Here is an 18,162-nt window from a genome sequence, read left to right on the forward strand (position 1 = left end):
ACCACAAAGATGACCTTTAGGTTCTAGAGATAAAAAGGCTGCATCCTCCAACTCACCTCCAGCAACATGAATCCGGCTATTAGCTATCACTGGAATACTAAGCAGCAGTATAAGAGAAGAACAAAGTGAACTGAAGTGTGCCGGCCTGGAAAGATGTCCAGGATACGCTGCTAAGCGAAGCAGCAAGTTGCTAAAAAGTGGACATCATACGATCCACTTCTGTAAAAAACAAACCATAGTTGTGTATGTATTCTTTAAAAAAAAAAAAGTTGGATGAATATAGACCAAGTGTTGACAAGGTTGATCCTGAGAAGGCAGATTATGGGAGGCCTTCCGATTCATGTATGTCTACAAGGATGACATTTTATTACATGATTTTATATTGTTCTTAGAGTCTTTCAAAACATATTTTATTGCCTTTTTTTTAGGGTATATAAACACATCACTATTCAAGAAACTTTTCAAGACAAACTTATGGATCAAGATATTTCTAAAATACATATCTATTGGGTAAAATAAAAAATATGTAAAAATTAGTTCAACAATATAGGATTTTAAATATAGGGGTGGGGAATCTTTATTAAGAATCTGAATTTACATATAACAACTGCTATTCCAATGTCTAATGCTTCCATAGTCAGGTTAATGATGTCAGAGTATCTTTTGGTGCTAATATTAAGAAAAGCTTCAATAATTTCCCACCTGGAAGCAGGCAAAACCCACAGATTTTAAGTCTCTTCAAGACCTCACTATACTATGTTTTCGGGACTCTACATTCCAAACTAGTTCATGACTTATACTTTGGGTGGAGGGGCATTTAGAGGGTCCACTCACTAAATTCTCAGTGTCCCGTACATTTATGCAATCAGATGGATACAAGATAGTCTGTTGTATAAATATTTTGGGGCAGAAATAAATATTTTCTTCCTTCTTTCTCCCTCTAATTGTTCCTTGGTTTCTGAGAAGCTATAGCTTTCTGGATTCTTCGGCATCTTTACAGACCCTTCTCTTTTTCCCCTCGCTTTCTAAACATGACTTTCACCAGTTTCGTTCTCCAACTACTTTTCTCTGTCTACACATTCTTGGGGTCATGATCACTACTTTGATAATGAGCTCTTTTTTGTTGGTAATAAAAATATCTAACCTTTCCTCTTTTCCCTAATCTTCAGTCCTATGTGTCCAAAAACCCATCAACATTCTCTCTTGGTATTCCCTAAGCACCTCAAACTCCAATGTCTAAACCAAACTTTTCTTTCACCCCATGCCATAGCAGCCTCCATTCTTTCATAAAAGCAGTCTCAAAACTGGTGGGTTTTCTCATGTCTTCTCCATTCCCAGGATCCCACTAGACATCAAGTCTTGTAATTCTCTCCCATCCATGCTTCCTTCTCTTCTCACTGCTACTGCCCTGCCCAAATGCAACCCCTCATTATCCTTACCGAACCATCCCAATAGCTCATTATCTATGTTCAAACCACCACTCATTTTCCTAAAGCAATGCTCTATTCACATCCCTTTCTTTGGCCAAAATCTCAAAAAATTCCTTAATTTCCAAAGCCCTGAGCTCTCTCTCAAGCACTGTTTTCCCCATTTCAATACGATTCAGCTCCTTTACATTTAACGGACATATAACTACACAACACTTTGGAAATTAAAAAGACTAGCTACCTCCACACTGTTCGTTTAAGGAACACACAATAGCATTTCTCCCTACACCAGGGAGTGAGAAGACAGGGGAGTACCCCCGCGAGGAGTGGGTGTCAGAATCTCCAGGTGGGTCCTGTGCTGTGTGAAATACACTCCAGCACCTGCTGGAGATTCTGATATTACCACTCAGTTGAAAAAAAAAAAAAATCACTGTCCTATGCAATTACTTATTGGACACTCCTGCAAACCTGGACATAGCTTTGTTTATGGCTTTCCCTCTATCTAGAATGTCTTTCTCTTCCAATCTCTATCTGTCAAATTCTAACTAGCTTTCGGGCTTCACTTCAAACACAAAAACCTTACCTGTGTGACTCAGCCAGAAGTAATTTCCCTCCTCCCACAGCCTAAGCCCCTTTCAGGAAGTCTTAAGACATTTTTCACTATCTCCTAGTGTTTGTGTCCCTTGTCTCTGGCCCTCTCTTATGTTGTTGCTTCAGAAAGCAGATGGTGTGCCTTATTCACAGGTGGTTGGCCAGAGGGCTTAATGCAGTGCCTTGACTATAATCTAAACTGAAAAAACAGGAAATAAAACCATAAGCATCACTTACTGCTGAGATAAAAGGAAATGACATTAAAGCCCTGCTCAGGAACCCACTTTACATGCCAGATTACTAAGGTAAGGCAACTCAGAAGACATTCACCACCAGTTAGCCACATGACCTTGACCACCCCCAACCTCTGGATCCTTTCCCCATCTACACTACTCAGAGGGTAGAATCAGGTAGTCTTTCTGGCCTCTTGACAGTCCTACACCATTATCAATTAACTCAACTCATATGGAAAAGATAGGACAGCAGTGAAAAAAAATTAGGAAATCTAAAACAAAATCTAAAGAGATGCCCTGACTGGCCCCACTGACTTTTCATTAGAATTCCCTATGAAAATCTTCCCTCATGAAGAACTTTACACTTCCTTAGAAGGATCCCCATCCAGTCTAAGAAAATAAAACAAAGGCAAAACCAGAATCTACATCTCTGACATTGAAAAGGCAGGTATGGGCCATTAAAAAAAGAACAAAAAAAAAAACCCCCAGATGTATATCATTAATTTACAGTGCTATACACCGGTGCACATAATTCTCATTTAAGGATTTAGAAAGCACCTCAAGAATTTACAGAGAAATAAGTGACTCAAAAGCCAGCAAGTGACTTGAACATACCTTGTGATGACATGCAAAAATTGTAGTGTGAGCACTGCCTGCTGAGACTTCTCAGGATATTGGTAGACTGACATTAATTCAACAGATTTGACAACCATGTACAGATAGCCCACATGAGGTAATGAGAAAAAACAAAAGAGGCTCAGCAACTCTTTTTCCTGAGATGAATTTTTTCTCTCAGAAGTAAGAGACCCTGCAAGAAAAAAACAAACAGAAAAACAAACCAACCATGAAACCAGTAAATAAAGGGAACCACTATTTTGACTTTTCTATGCAAAAAAGTCTATAAATGGAGAACCAAAGAGTTGCTTAGGGGAAGTTGCTCTTTATATAAGAATGCCAGTAAAAAAAGAAAAAGGAGTGATATAATATCACCATTTGAAACCCCTAATAAATTAACAGATCTAGGTGATCACCATCAATGGTTGTTAACCATTGATTAACCAATAGTTGTTAATAAAAAGAGCCAACCTAATACTATGTACCTTCCAAGAGAACTCAACACTACTTGTGTTACCAAAAAAAAAAAATCATGATCATCACCATCATCTGATCAAGCCTGTCTAGAACAGCACCGTCAACAGAACTATAATGTGAGTTATATATGTAATTTGAAGTTTTCTAGTAATCACTTTTTAAAAAATAAAAAGCAGGCCAAATTTTAAAAATATATTGTATTAATCCAACACATCCAAAATATTATCATTCCAATAAGCATTCAATAAAAAATTGAGATATTTTATATTCTTTTTTGTTGTACTAAGTCTTTACGACCTAGTGTTAATTTTACATTTACAGCATATCTTAATTTAGACTAGTCACTTTTCAAAGTGCTCAATTGCAACATGTGACTGATGGCTACCGTACTGAACAATGCAGTTTTAGATCACAGGGAAATACAGGGGATACAGGAACATGTTAAATGACACTGTGGGGAGTCAATCAGCAAAACCCAGAATGTGGGAAATTCTGCAGTAACAGTCCAGTTTCCTCCTAACTAAATTGCAAAGAAAAAAGAAAGAGAGGGGGAAGGCAGAGCCTACATATTAAAAGAGACGTAGAAGACATCGGAACCAATTGCAACGTATGACCCTTACTAGGAATCTGATTCAAACAAGTAAATTGCAGAAAAATTTTTTTTAGACAATCAGGGAAATTTGAACAACTGACGAGTATTTGATGATATCAAGCCATTTTTTTAAAATGTGAAATTACATTTGGGGTTTGTTTAAATAGAAGAATCCTTTTCTTTTAGAAACACATGCTGAAATATTTAGAGATGAAAAGGTATAAACTCTTGGATTTGCATAAAAATAATCTGGCATGGGGTGGGGGGTGGTTATGAGGTAACACTGTTGAAGCTGTGTGATGGGTACACAGGGGTCACTGTACTATTTTCTCTACATCTGTGTGCTTGAAATTTTTCATAATCAAAGTGTTTAAAAAAAAACATATAGCTCTGATTGATACCCTTCAAGGACACCCATCAATAACAGAAGAAAGTTCAATTACGGCACTTTCCACAGCTGGCCCAAAGCAATTGACCCAGTTTCTACTTCCTCTTCTTTCCTACACACATCTGTGCTCTAGTTAGACAGAGCTGCTTGCTAATTTCCAAACACACATGGTGGTTTTACACCTTGCCTGTGTTGGTTCCCTTTATGTAATACCTTACCAAAATGTCCAACTTCTAAAAATTTTACTCATCCATCAGGGCCCAGCTCATATGTGTACTACCCATCCCCTCATTTGTCCACTAAGTAAACATCCATCAGACACCTCAGACACCTACTACATGCCACTGTTCCAGGTTCTGGGTATACCACAGTGCACAAGACAAAGCAGCTGCATTCATTCTAGTGAGGGGGAGTGGGGTGGAGAATAAACAAACTCTGCAGCATGTGGAGAGGGGACAGTTTAAAGAGAGAAGTCAGAGAAGTTCTCTGTGGCGAGGTGATACTTGAGCTGTGAATTGAAGAACTGGAAGACACCAAGTAGCGCAAGCTCTGAGGAAGGTTCCTTCTGAGCGCTGGAAGAGTAAATAACAGGTCTTAGATAAGAGTGTGCTCGGTGTATCTGAGGAACAGAGAAAAGCCACATGGATGGAGAATTGTAAGAGGGTGAGTGGGACAAGAAGAGCTCCGAGTCAGGGTCATGGAGGCCATGAAAAGGATCTTTTGTTATACACTCTCGAGACAGGGTTCCTCTCTCACACAGCACTCAGGTCAGAGTGTAATTGTGTACTCCTTCTTGTGATCATTCCATTCATGTCTGCCTCTAATTTCCATGTACTGCCTCCCTCCCTGAGTACAAGTACCTTGCCTACTTTTGCTCATTATTGGTTCCCTAGTATTCAGCACAATACCCGACATAGTAGGTACTCAGTAAATGTTTACGAAAAGAAAGAAGAAAATAATGAAGGTTATAAACACATTTAATCAGAAAAATATTCATATCTTTCCCTAGGCAACTCCTAAAGATATTAAGCAGGCCAGGACTAAGTACAAAACTTAATAGTGATTCTTAATCTCGGTTGCCCATCGTATTGCTGGAGAGGTTTTAAAAATTACCGATGCCCAGGCTGCATAGCTGACCAATTAAGTCAGAATCTCCAACACGTAAAGACTGGGCAACAGTATCTTGAAAAGCATCCAAGTGAGGCCAATGTGCAGTAAGGTTGAAAACCACCGCTCTAAATGGCTTTCCATTCAGTCCGCATTCTCCCACCTGGCTCACCAGGCCATCATAAGCAGCTCTGGCAAATGACCCAGCTGGACCCAGATGAACCTCAGCTATCACAGGGCTTCCATTTCCCTTCTGGGACCTAGTGACCATTTCAAAAAGGGAAATGGGTTCTGTCAGTCACGTCCTCTCCATGGCTTCTCCTAGCAGTCACGACTTCTCTTTCTAGCACTCACTGTTATTTGCTAAGGAATCTGCCCAAGGCCACAGGGAGCCTCAGCAGAAGAACCTAATCTATTTCTCACACCGGGCTCCCCTCCCGTCAGAGGGCCTTTTCACCTCATTGCACTGCAGCACTGTCATACTTACCTGTTTGGTAAATGGGTAGCAGCTGAAGTGAATGCAACTTGATGTCATCCGACAAGACATAGGATGAAATATCAGGAGCAAAACGTCTGTGAGTTTAAAGAGAGAGAGAGGGGGGAGAGATCTAATTTCCATGTACTTTAAGTAGGTAAATATATATTAAATGCTGGTGAATAAAAAGCTTTCTAATACCTATAGAGCAGCTGCTGAACGTGGAAATATTTTATTTTTTCATCAGCTAATCCTGTTGACTCCAGTGTAACAGATATTCCAGACTGTTTGCTTTTTTCCCCAAGAAGTTCCATGGGCTTTTGGCAGATAACAAAATCATCTGACTCAAGCTGCAAAGTTTCATTACTGATGTCTTAAAAAATAAAATTGAGGAAAATTATTTAATAACTCCAAGTACCCCTCCAATGCAAATCAGATTTCACAATATCCCCCTACCAATTAAACAGACATAGTAATCATTTATGCACACACATCTCACATATTTATAAAGCACTATGATTCTGAACAGTCTCAGCACTTGCTCATTTATCCCTCACAACGGTTAAAGTACAATGGGATATTATCATCATCCCCATTTTACACATGAGGAAATTGAAACTCAGAGATGGTATTCCTCACCCAAGGTCATTCAGCTAGTAAATATGAGGACTGGGACTAGAAACTCCTCATCCAGCAGCAGCTGTTTCATTACTTCTCATGACAAATATATGTTGAAATACATTTACATGCTACAGAACAAGATATGGGCAGCCAGATCATATCCAAATCCCATGTATTAGGAACAACTACATCACAAATAATGTGGCTTGCAATACACATACTAGAGCCTTTCAGAGATTGCCAGAAATAAGGGTTTTCTCTGCACCCAAAACAAGAAAGTAAGCTAAATTCATTATTTACCTTCTGGCAGTTTCACTGGATTGTTGGTCTTAAGTGGATGGTGGTTAACACTCTCTCCATTTTTGGGGTCTGACTCCAGTTTTACGATTAAAACTTCTAAGTCTGACATGACAGCGACATATCCAATACAAAAAGAAATTTCAACAGGGGTGATATTATCTATATGGATAATTAAAGAACGTTCAAAGTCCAATATTGAGAATTCTTCATTAATGATCTGATACTTCAAACTAAATAAAACTAACTTATTTGTGCAGCCAACAAGAAGGTCTCCTTTCACAGGGCAACAGGAAATGCACAGGGGGGCCTCAGAAAGCGGCATTTCCACAATAGACATCTGGTCTCTGAAGGTTTCACTGAAGGGTGCCTCCACGTCATGTCCGACCATTCGGATACACACTCGGGAGTTTTCAGTCCTTTTACTTCTCCAGTTCACATAAGCACGTAGAAACGTAGCTTTGTTTTTCTCTTCAATTGCTACTAAATAGTCTCCTGAGAAAGAAATAAGATTATACTTAGAATTTGTAATTAGAAACCACCACTTACCTTGCACCATGAAAAGGAACTATAACTGAATCTAATGTGAATGTTTGAATTAAAGATTGACTAGAACGAAATTCTAAGTAACAGGATCTTAGGTGTATTTTTAACTAATAGACATTTAGATTCTGAAATACAATTTCCCCCCATTTTAATGTCTTAAGATAACCCATTAATTATTCATGAAGCTTACAGAGAAATTCTACGATTTATTCCTATGATAGCTCTAAGTGTTACTGTAGCTCTGAATCTACAGCTCTAACAAAGTTCTCCTGACATAAAGAGTTTGGTATTAGTGTGATGTTAAAATTAGGTATAAATTCAGAAACTCTGAAGAGGTTAGCAGAACTTATACTACAACCCTTCCCCTTCCCACAAAAGTCATATCTTCATGTCAACTCTGAGAAATAGGATAAAGCCATACATATTAAATAAAATTTCAATCCAAGTTAATTTTCCCTTAATTGTTGATTTTCTTAGATTTTTTTAAATTACAAAGTAATTTTGGAATTACTCTTTGTTGTGAGAAGTCAAAGTAATAAAGAGGTGCAAAATGAAAAGCATAATGATCTCTCCCCGGCAGTTCGATCCATGAGGAGACAATGTTAACACACACAGCCTAAACCCGTGTCCTTCTAAACCTTTCTTTCATATAAACCTATATCATAGAGTGGTAGTTCGTCGTTTTTGTTTTTACCAAAATGGAATCACACTAAATATATTTAACAATCTGCAACTTTAAAAAATTACCAATGTATTACCAAAAGATTACCAAATATCTTTCCCTCCAGGTTAGATACATGGATATCTAACATCCTTTTCAATATCTGCAAAATATCCTGTATGTACATGTGCCATAATTTATTCAACAATTCCCCTACTGAGATACTACATTCAAGTATTTGCAGGGTTTCTTTGCTACTATACTTTATACTGTAATAAATAGGCCTATACCTATATATTTATTTAGTGGGGGGGGGTAAGTTTCAACGGCATAGATTCTCAAAAGTAAGACTATCAGGTCAAAGGGCAGGTACATTTTTAATTTTAACACATATTGCCAGACTACAATCACAATTGTGTAATAGAGATTCATGTTGTCACCAGCGCTGTTTAAACAGGCCTCTTTCCCCACATCTTCATTAGAACTGAGTCCGTGTGATGGGGGAAACATGGACTCTAATGGTTATTATAATTTATATTTTCCAGACCACTTATAAAGCTGGCCATCTTATCCTATGTTTATTCAGCCATGTATAATTTCTCTTCTGCAAGTTATCTACTATTTTATTAGGTCGATTTTTCTTATCGAGGAAGAGCAGCTCTCTGGGTAAAAGTGATAATTAATCCTTCATTGGCCATGAATAGCAAATCATTTTTGGTAGTCTATAGTTTGACTTTTGACTTTGCTATGGTTTGACTTTGTATGGCATCTTTTACAATATGTAACCAGCTATGTATCTTTTCCTTCTTGGCTTCTGTGTTTCCTAACTTGCTTAAACAGTCTCTTATGTCCTCCAATTACATAAACACACACTTACATATTCTATTTTAGTGGTTTTTTTAATTTAATTTTTTTTTTTTTTTTTTTTTTTGGCTGCATCGGGTCTTCGTTGCTGCGTGAGGGCTTTCTCTAGTTGCAGCGAGTGGAGGCTACTCTTCATTGCGGTGCACAGGCTTCTCACTGTGGTAGCTTCTATTGCTGTGGAGCACGGGCTCTAGGCGTGCAAGCTTCAGTAGTTGTGGCACGCAGGCTCAGTAGTTGTGGCTCAAGGGCTCTAGAGCACAGCCTCAGTAGCTGTGGTGCATGGGCTTGGTTGCTCCACAGCATGTGGGATCTTCCTGGACCAGGGATCGAACCATGTCCCCTGCATTGGAGGGCAGATTCTTAACCCTGCACCACCAGGGAAGTCCTCATTTAAATTTTTAATCTTTAGAACTTTGTGGGTCAGAGGGGATAAGTCAGTGTTATTCTAAAAAGAGAACTTACTATATGCTAAACATTATTAGGTAAACAAGCCCTTTTCCAATGAATTGAAACTGAAATGCTGCTGTTAGCACATGGACTTCCCATATACAGATGCAGCAAGCAAGCGGGGGCAGCCCCTTTCTGAAGACAGCAAGTGGGCTGGCCCAGCCCCTCCTCCTCCAGAATGAACCAGCCTTCAACAGAAGCAAACCTTCTCCTGTGCTGGTTCCTTTGATGCCACAGAGGTGAAGCCTGTACCTGTTCTCTCCCCGGAGATCTTGGTGGAATGCCTAAATATACCCTGCAGGCCCCATACATTTGCTCACTCTGTTCCAGAGAAGCAGTCTGATGGAGTTGGGGGCAAAAGATGCCTTGTGCCCTCCATCTTCCTTCAATTCCCTCAGTAAATACATTAAACAAAAATTTTTACTGTGGTAAAATATACATAAAACTTAACCATTTTCACCATTTTTAAGTGTACAATTCAACGACATTAAGTACATTCACACTGTTATACAGCCATTACCACCATCTCCAAAACTTTTTCATCTTCCCCAAAACTCTGAATCCGTTAAACAATAACTCCCCATTCCCACCCTCTGTACATGGCTTTTATTACTTACATAATACAGTATAGCACCAATGCTGAATAGCATGATTGTGCAATACCTAAATAGGAACTATTTGTACACATCTGCAGATCTAACTCAGAACTAAGGTACATAAAATTGAAAGCAAAACTAAGTGCGTTAAGAATAAAAGTGAGGGGGTGGAGTCAAGATGGCGGACTAGGAGGACGAGGAATTTGCATCTCTGCATGACCAAGGCACCTACCTGGCACCAGTGGGGGATCACGGACACCTAAGGGGACAGGAGGAACCACCAGCGACCGGGTCCTGAGCCTAGGCACTGCCCCATGCTAAAATGTCACCCCCGCACCGGCCTAGGTCCTGCCCCACTCTAAACCCCACCCTTGCCTAAGTTCCACCCGAGCCTAAACTCTGCCCCCACAGACAAGGCTTTTTTTTTTTCTTCTTTCCTCTTTCGCATTGGGGTTCTGTTTTATCTTGCTGATTCATTATTGTTGATTCATTTATATTTTTATTTTTCCTAATAAATCTTTTATTTTTCTAATTTTATTTTATTTTTTATACTTTGTTATTGTTCTCTCCTTTTGGCTTGTTCCCCTCCCCTCCTTTTTTTTCTTTTGTCTCTTGCAGTTTTATTTTACCTTGTTGAAGTTGTTTCAAATATATTTTTATTTTTCCTAATCTATTTTTTATCTTTCTAATTTTATTTTGTTTTTTATTCTTTGATATTGTACTGCTCCTTTTTTTCTTTTCATTTTTTTTTTTTTTTTTTTTTTTGCCACAACACAAAGCTTGTGGGATTTGGTTCCCAGACCTGAGGTTGGGCCCAAGCTCCTGTGGTGGGAGCTCCGAGTCCGAAATGCTGGGCTAACAGAAAACCTCAGACCCCAGGGAATATCAATCAGAGTGAGGCCTCCCAGAAGTCCTAATATCAGCACCAAGACCCGGCTCTGTCCAACTCCCCTGCAAACTCCAGTGCTGGACGCCTCGGGCCAAACAACCAGTAAGACAGGAATACAGCCCCACCCATCAAAAAAAAAATGAAATGACAAAAAAATATGTTACAGAAATAAACAAATGGGACCTAATGAAACTTAAAAGCTTTTGCACAACAAAGGAAACCATAAATAGGACGAAAAGACAACCCTCAGAATGGGAGAAAATCTTTGCAAAGGAAGCAACTGACAAAGGATTAAACTCCAAAATATACAAGCAGCTAATGCAGCTCAATATCAAAAAAAAACAAACAACTCAATCCAAAACTGGGCAGAAGACCTAAATAGACATTTCTCCAAAGAAGATATACAGATTGCCAACAAACACATGAAAGGATGCTCAACACCACTAATCATTAGAGAAATGCAAATCAAAACTACGATGAGGGGGGACTTCCCTGGTGGTGCAGTGGTTAAGAATCTGCCTGCCAATGCAGGGTACATGGGTTCAATTCCTGGCCCAGGAAGTTCCCACAAGCTGCAGAGCAGCTAAGCCCTTGAGCCACAACTACTGAGCCTGCGCTCTGGAGCTGGTGAGCCACAACTACTGAGCCCACATGCCTAGAGCCCGTGCTCCACAACAAGAGAAGCCACCGCAACATAGAGTAGCCCCTGCCCGCAGCAACTAGAAAAAGCCCACACACAGCAAGGAAGACCCGCTGCAGCCAAACATAAATAAACTAAATAAATTTATATAAAAAACAAAATTACAATGAGGTATCACCTCACACCGGTTAGAATGGCCATCATCAAAAAGTCTTGAAACAATAAATGCTGGAGAGGGTGTGGAGAAAAGGGAACCCTCTTGCACTGTTGGTGGGAATGTAAATTGATACAGCCACTATGGAGAACAGTATGGAGGTTCCTTAAAAAACTAAAAATAGAACTACCATGTGACCCAGCCATCCCACTACTGGGAATATACCCTGAGAAAACCGTTACTCAAAAAGAGTCATGTACCACAATGTTCACTGCAGCACTATACAATAGCCAGGACCTGGAAGCAACCTAAATGTCCATCAACAGATGAATGGATAAAGAAGGTGTGGCACATATATACAATGGAATATTATTCAGCCATAGAAAGAAACAAAATTGAGTTATTTGTAGTGAGGTGGATGGATCTAGGGTGTCATATAGAGTGAAGTAAGTCAGAAAGAGAAAAACAAATACCATATACTAACACATATATATGGAATATTTTAAAAAATGGTTCTGATGAACCTAGGGGCAGGACAGGAATAAAGGTGCAGAGGTAGAGAATGGACTTGAGGACACGGGGAGGGGGAAGGGGAAGCTGGGATGAAGTGAGAGAGTAGCACTGACATATACACATTACCAAATGTAAAATAGATAGCTAGTGGGAAGAAGTTGCATAGCACAGGGAGATTAGCTCGGTGCTCTGTGACCACTTAGAGGGGTGGGATAGGGAGGGTGGGAGGGAGACTCAAGAGGGTTATAGGTATACATATAGCTGATCCACTTTGTTATACAGCAGAAACTAACACAGCATTGTAAAGCAATTATACTCCAATAAAGATGTTAAAAAAAAGAATAAAACTGAAAACTAGGACTGAACACTGCAGTAAATCAGAAGTAGTGCCTCAAGTACACAGTCTGGCAACCAGCATTCCACTTTGTCTTTCGGAATTCATAAATTGAATCACACAATATTTGTCTTTTTGTGTCAGGCTTGCTTCACTTAGCAAAATGTCTTCAAGGTTCATTTGTGTTGTAGCTTGTGGCTGAATTTCATCCATTTTTAAGGCTGTATGGATATCGTACATTTTACTTATCTGTCAATGAACATCTGAGCTGCTTCCACCTCTTGGCTGTAGTGAAAAGTGCTATGAACACTGGTGTACAAATATCTGTACAAGTCCCTGCTTTCAATTATTCTGTGTATATACCCAGAAGTGAAATTGCTGGATCATATGGTAATTCTATGAATTTTTTGAGGAACCATCATACTGTTTTCTACAGCAGCTCTATCATTTTACACTCCTACCACCAATGTACAAGGGTTCCAATTTCTCCACATCCTCATCAACATCCTCATCAACACTTGTTATGTTCTACTTGTTTTGATAATGGCCAACCTAACGGGTATGAAGTGGTATCTCACTGTGGTTTTGATTTGCATTTCCATGATGATTAGTGATGCTGAGCATCTTTTCATGCGCTGCTTGGCCACTTGGAGAAATGTCTATTCAAATCCTTGGCCCACTTTTGAATTGGGTTGCTTTGTTGTTGAGTTATAGGAGTTCTTTATATATTCTGAATATTAATCCCTTATCGGCTATATGCTTTGCAAATATTTTCTCCCATTCTGTGGATTGCCTTTTCAATCTGTTGATAGTGTCCTTTGATGCACAAAACTTTTTAATTTTGATGACATCCAATTTTCCTATTTTTTTCTTTTGGCAGTGCTTTGATGTCATATTCAAGTTACTAAATGAATTTTAAAACTAAGAATATTTGTTTAGTTATAATAAAAGCTTTTTATCGTATGTCTATAAATATATGCTTATTTCATTGGTAAAGTCTATATATCAACTGTTTTATATATAATTTGCAAACTATAGATAGTGCCTATGCTGTCTTATATTAATATGTTTTCAAATTAATAACTTGTCTTACAAATGATGAACTAGAACTTGCTGTGTCTACCTGGTAAGCCTTTTGAACAGAGCTTTAGAGTTCTCTCAGTTAATCCTCACAACTCTTCAAGACATTATCCCCTTCTCCATTTTATAGATCAGGAATCTGAGACTCAGATAAGCTGAGTAACCTGCCTAAGGCAACACAGCCAACAAACGGATGGCACTGGGGTTTAAACCTCGATCTGGTTAGCTCAAAAGCCAATGTTCATTCCACGCTGTCTCTCAAAATGTTCGAAAGGAGATATAAGTCTAGAGGATTCTGTGGAGGTTATAGCCCTTTATAAGAAAAAGGAATTAAACTTTTTAAGGTATTATGTGCCCAGGGCTTTATTTTACTTATTTTACAACAGCCTGTCTTCATTAAGTAAATTAAAAAATCATTCTTATATTTATCCTTAAGCTGAGAGTCATTGATTTTTTTAAAAAATAAGTAAACTTTTCCTTTTATGCAGCAAGATCATAAACCTGGTTAACACTAATACCAGATTAAGGAGAAGGCTGCAATCCTATGACAAAATGGATATCAGAAGGCAGAAATAACATACACTGTATGAAAATGTTTTATGACTTTAAAAAAGTTGAGGGAGGGTAGGGCTTGGGGGGAGATAATAGACATTCTAGGGCTCTTTAATGCACTCGTGCTAAAGGACAGGCAATGAGGGCCATGAGGTCTTGTCCTCTCTGCGTCACCACCTCCAGACACCCCATAAGCAAGTGTCCAGCACCAGAGCTCCCCACACAGCACTCAACCCTGGCCACCAGGTCTTTCTCCCTCGAGAGAGAGTTCTCACGTCTCCTCTTCCTCCCTTCGCACACAAAACCTATATTAAATTTTCATTATTGATGATATTTAGGGCCCATCCTTCAAAATTTCGACCTACATTCTAATACCCCCAAACTTTATGAAAGGAGACTGGCATCCTGCTAATTAGAAATGGAAAAAAAAAAACAAAAACTTGAAAATGTTTTCTGTTTGGATAAGAGACCTGCAAAGCATTTACGGTAAATATAAATCCCTGATCTAAGATTCACTTTGTTTTTGAAAGGGTGGGGGGTGGAGGAGACCCTGGGCTTAGAGCAGGAATCCCCATGTCCACGTTACTGTGAGTGGAAGGACAGAGACGAAAAAGAAAAAGCTGAAAAGCGTAAGACGAGTTATCTGGATATCAGCATAGCTAGGAGTTCGCTACCTGTGGATTGATAGAAGCTGTACCCAGGCATAAAGTTCAAGCTGAAAGTTACCCTTGAGCTATCTGACTCATGCTAATGCCATACCACAGGACTCCTGAAGTTTTTTAAGACAGCCAACTGAATTACAAAAATATCTTTGTTTTTCAAGGCTTCAGTACCATACTACTCATTGCCTACAGCAGCCAGTAAGGCTCTAGGTCAGTGATTCTCAATCCTGACTAAACACCAGACTCACCCAATGCTGGGCCACACCCCAGGAAACACACTGTTTCTCTGAGGTTGTGGTTCAGGAATTGGGTTTTTTAAAGCTCCCCCAGGTGATTCTTATACACAAGTAGCAGCATCAAAGGATTCCCCAGAATCACCACTACTGACAGGCAAGAAAGCTAGAGGTTTACATGATGCCTGCCACTTCCAATTCTAGATTAAATGTCCATTTGGAAGACAAATGGTACAAATCATGTAAACAGTGTCTGTTTGTCTGTCTCTCCCTCACCAGCAGACACACACATACTAATGTTGAAACTGGTGTGTTTGCCACTCAGCAGAGCTCTTGAAGGTGAGAACTCCTAGGTCTAAAAAGGAGGTGGGATGGGGAAAACTACTAATATTGTGAAATGATTACGAGAATAATATCATAAAAAATACCAAAATCAGAATATTCTGCTGAAAGAGAACTTACAGATCTAATAAGTGGTTTTCAAACTGGTCTGTGGGCCTGCAGTCCCCTATTGATGTCTTCACTAATCAAAAAGAAAAAATAATAACAGTATAGTAAGTTGCCCATAAAGAAAGACATCCAATGTTTGGAGCTTAGTGTTTCTCCTATTATCAGTATAAATAACGATGATGGTAAACAGTAGGGCTTTTCATTTTTTAAAATATATATATTTACTTGACAAAATGAACAGTCAGATACTGTGTATGGTAGCCCCACAATTCTTTGCTGATCCACAAAATTCCAATGTCTGGAAATCACTGATCTAGCATTCAAATTACTTTTTTTTTTTAAACATAAACTGAGACACAAAAGTTTGTATAAACTCACACCTAATCAGTTGCAGACAGAGTAGCGATTAGGCAGACATCTCCAATCCTCCAGGTTCATGCTCTCCACTGTATTAGTAAAGTACCTCACACAAAGGCTTTTCCACCCTAAATACTGCAATTTACACCTTTACACCCCTCTTGAAAAGCAAGATTCAAATTTTAAGTGTATTATCAGGCAGTTAAAAGAATCCTATGGTGAATTTTTCTGTAATCTGAAGTACCTATTTTTAAATGTTGGATTTTTCTAAAATAGGGATACACCCACAGAGTACCCCCTTGGCACTGCTTCACGTTTCTTGCGGAAAAAGAGTAGTGTTGGGCTTCCCTGGTGGCGCAGTGGTTGAGAGTCCGCCTGCCGATGCAGGGGCCTGTGCTCCGCCACGGGAGAGGCCACAACAGTGAGAGGCCCCCGTACCGCAAAAAAAAAAGAGTAGTGGATGCTGTTACCCTGTTTGGGGAAAAAGGGGTCTAAGACCTGAGTTCTATTTATACAGATTTAAAAATCAGCATGTAATGTGAGCTTTCAAAAATCGACAAGAAATAGATAAAGGACTGGACATGAGTTGGCATAACTGTTGAAGATGGGAGTAACTGGGGGTTCAGGACACTATTCTCCCTACTTTTGTGTGTACTTGTTTTCTATACTGAAAGAAGTTTATTTGGTTTGAAGTGTCTGGGTTGAGTGGAATCCAGCCACCCAACCAAGGGATTTACCGGCGAAGACGCCAGAAAAGCAGGTACAATCAGCGTCCCCCGCCCACCAAAGGCGGGCTCTAACCTGTGGTTGCCAGGACAACCGCACAGCGCACACCTTCCATCAGCCGCCTGACCTGGCAAGACCCTTCGGCAAGCACGAAGTACTTCCCCATCCAGAGCTCTAGGCGTCGCTCGGTCCTCTAGGAAGGAGGCCCCAATCCGGGGCCCAGGCGCCCCCTGACCCCACCGCTACTCACCGGCCTCACTGTAGGCCAGGCGCAGCACCCTGCCCAGCGTGGAAAAGGCACACCTCGGCTGGCACAGCCCCTGGCCGGCGACTGCGAACGCCTCCACCTTGCAACCGGCCGCCACGAACAGCGCATCGCGTCCCCCGCCGCAGAAGCGCTCAGGCTCCAACTTGCAGGGCACCACCTGCTGCGACCCGAAAGGGTGCAGGTTGTACAATTGCACCATCACAGCTACCTGCTGCGGGCCGCCCGGCGGTGCCCGCTGCGGCCAGCCCGCCCCGCGGGGCACCCGGAGACCCCCTTGCGGGACGAGGAGGCTGGACCACTTCCGCGAGCGATTGAGCTGAGCGGAGTCACGTGAGTGCCAGCAGGCCCCCTAGCGGCTCGGATTCTTAAAGAGGCCGCTACCGGGCGAGGGTGGAGCCGGAGGAAAGGTCGCGCCCGCCCCGCCCGGCCGCCGCCGCGCCCCGCGGGGCCCTTAGTCCTTTGGCCTTGGACCAGGCCACTCAGGGCTGACCACGCCTCCGCGACCAGTAGTTGGTGGGCACAGGGGTCACTGTGTCCTTCCCTTCGTCTTTTCACGTTACTGATTTGGGCCAGGCGAGATGTTTAGACCCTTGAGTACATTTAAACACTTGATCTTCCGTTTCTTGTACCATTTTGTACTTGCTTCAGCCTGTGAGCTTCTGGAGAACAGGGCTGCAAAAACCGAACTGGAGGGACTTCCCTGGTGGTCCAGTGGGTAAGACTCTGTGCTCCCAATGCAGGGGGCCCGGGTTCCATCCCTGGTCGGGAACTAGATCCCGCATGCATGCCACAGCTAAGACCCAATGCACCGTACATAAATAAATATTAAAAAAAAAAAAACTGAAGTGGAGTGCACACAGCTCGACTCCAGGCTAAACACCCTGAAGAGTTGCTCAAAAGTACTGAAAATTTCAGAATTGTGAGCAACACCTAGAACATGCTTGGCAAAAAAAAATTTGCTGAAGAATTGTGGATGTTATCTAATGAACTGCAAATATTTGAGTAGATTAGTCGGAGCCCCAGAGGATAGATGCACTAGGGGTCAAATCCGCTGGTTCTCACTCCAGTGCTCCTAAAACTATCCTCTAATCTGTGTTCTGTAGCTATTCCTGACATCTCAATGTGGAGCTCCTGGTTGCAAATTCCAATTAAAAAAAAAATGATTTAGATGAAGCGGGTTTTGGAGCTACTCCTTCCAATTCATCCAGAAAAAAATGTAAGTACAGTATGGATTGAGGGATGCTGTCTTACTTTTGGCACTCAGGGAGAGAACTGAAAAGAAAAAGCAAAATTTCCTTTCGTCACCCTCATAACCTCTTCTAAGAATTTACAGATTAGGTGCGATTGGATTGAAGTCAATTAAGCTC

At 40.7% G+C, this 18,162-nt stretch overlaps 1 protein-coding gene across 8 annotated transcripts in view; it reads right to left on the reverse strand.

The window, feature by feature from the left end:
- HPS3 (HPS3 biogenesis of lysosomal organelles complex 2 subunit 1) overlaps positions 1–17,098 on the reverse strand; it is a 40,504-nt gene extending 23,406 nt beyond the window's left edge. For all 8 annotated transcript variants that reach the window (XR_002893041.2, XR_003679489.2, XR_003679490.2 and 5 more), the window contains exons 1-5: positions 16,778–17,098; positions 6,827–7,318; positions 6,107–6,278; positions 5,918–6,003; positions 2,867–3,059 (exon numbers count right to left, since the gene is read on the reverse strand). Coding sequence is in view for 5 of the 8 variants with exons in the window: in XM_024131857.2 (XP_023987625.1) it covers positions 2,867–3,059; positions 5,918–6,003; positions 6,107–6,278; positions 6,827–7,318; positions 16,778–16,994 (1,160 nt within the window). In the remaining 3 variants the exon portion in view is untranslated. The remainder of the gene's footprint in view (positions 1–2,866; positions 3,060–5,917; positions 6,004–6,106; positions 6,279–6,826; positions 7,319–16,777) is intronic.
- Between the last annotated feature and the right edge of the window lie 1,064 nt (positions 17,099–18,162).

The sequence above is a fragment of the Physeter macrocephalus genome, chromosome 1 (genome assembly GCF_002837175.3).
Source record: "Physeter macrocephalus isolate SW-GA chromosome 1, ASM283717v5, whole genome shotgun sequence".
Lineage (NCBI taxonomy): Eukaryota > Metazoa > Chordata > Mammalia > Artiodactyla > Physeteridae > Physeter > Physeter macrocephalus.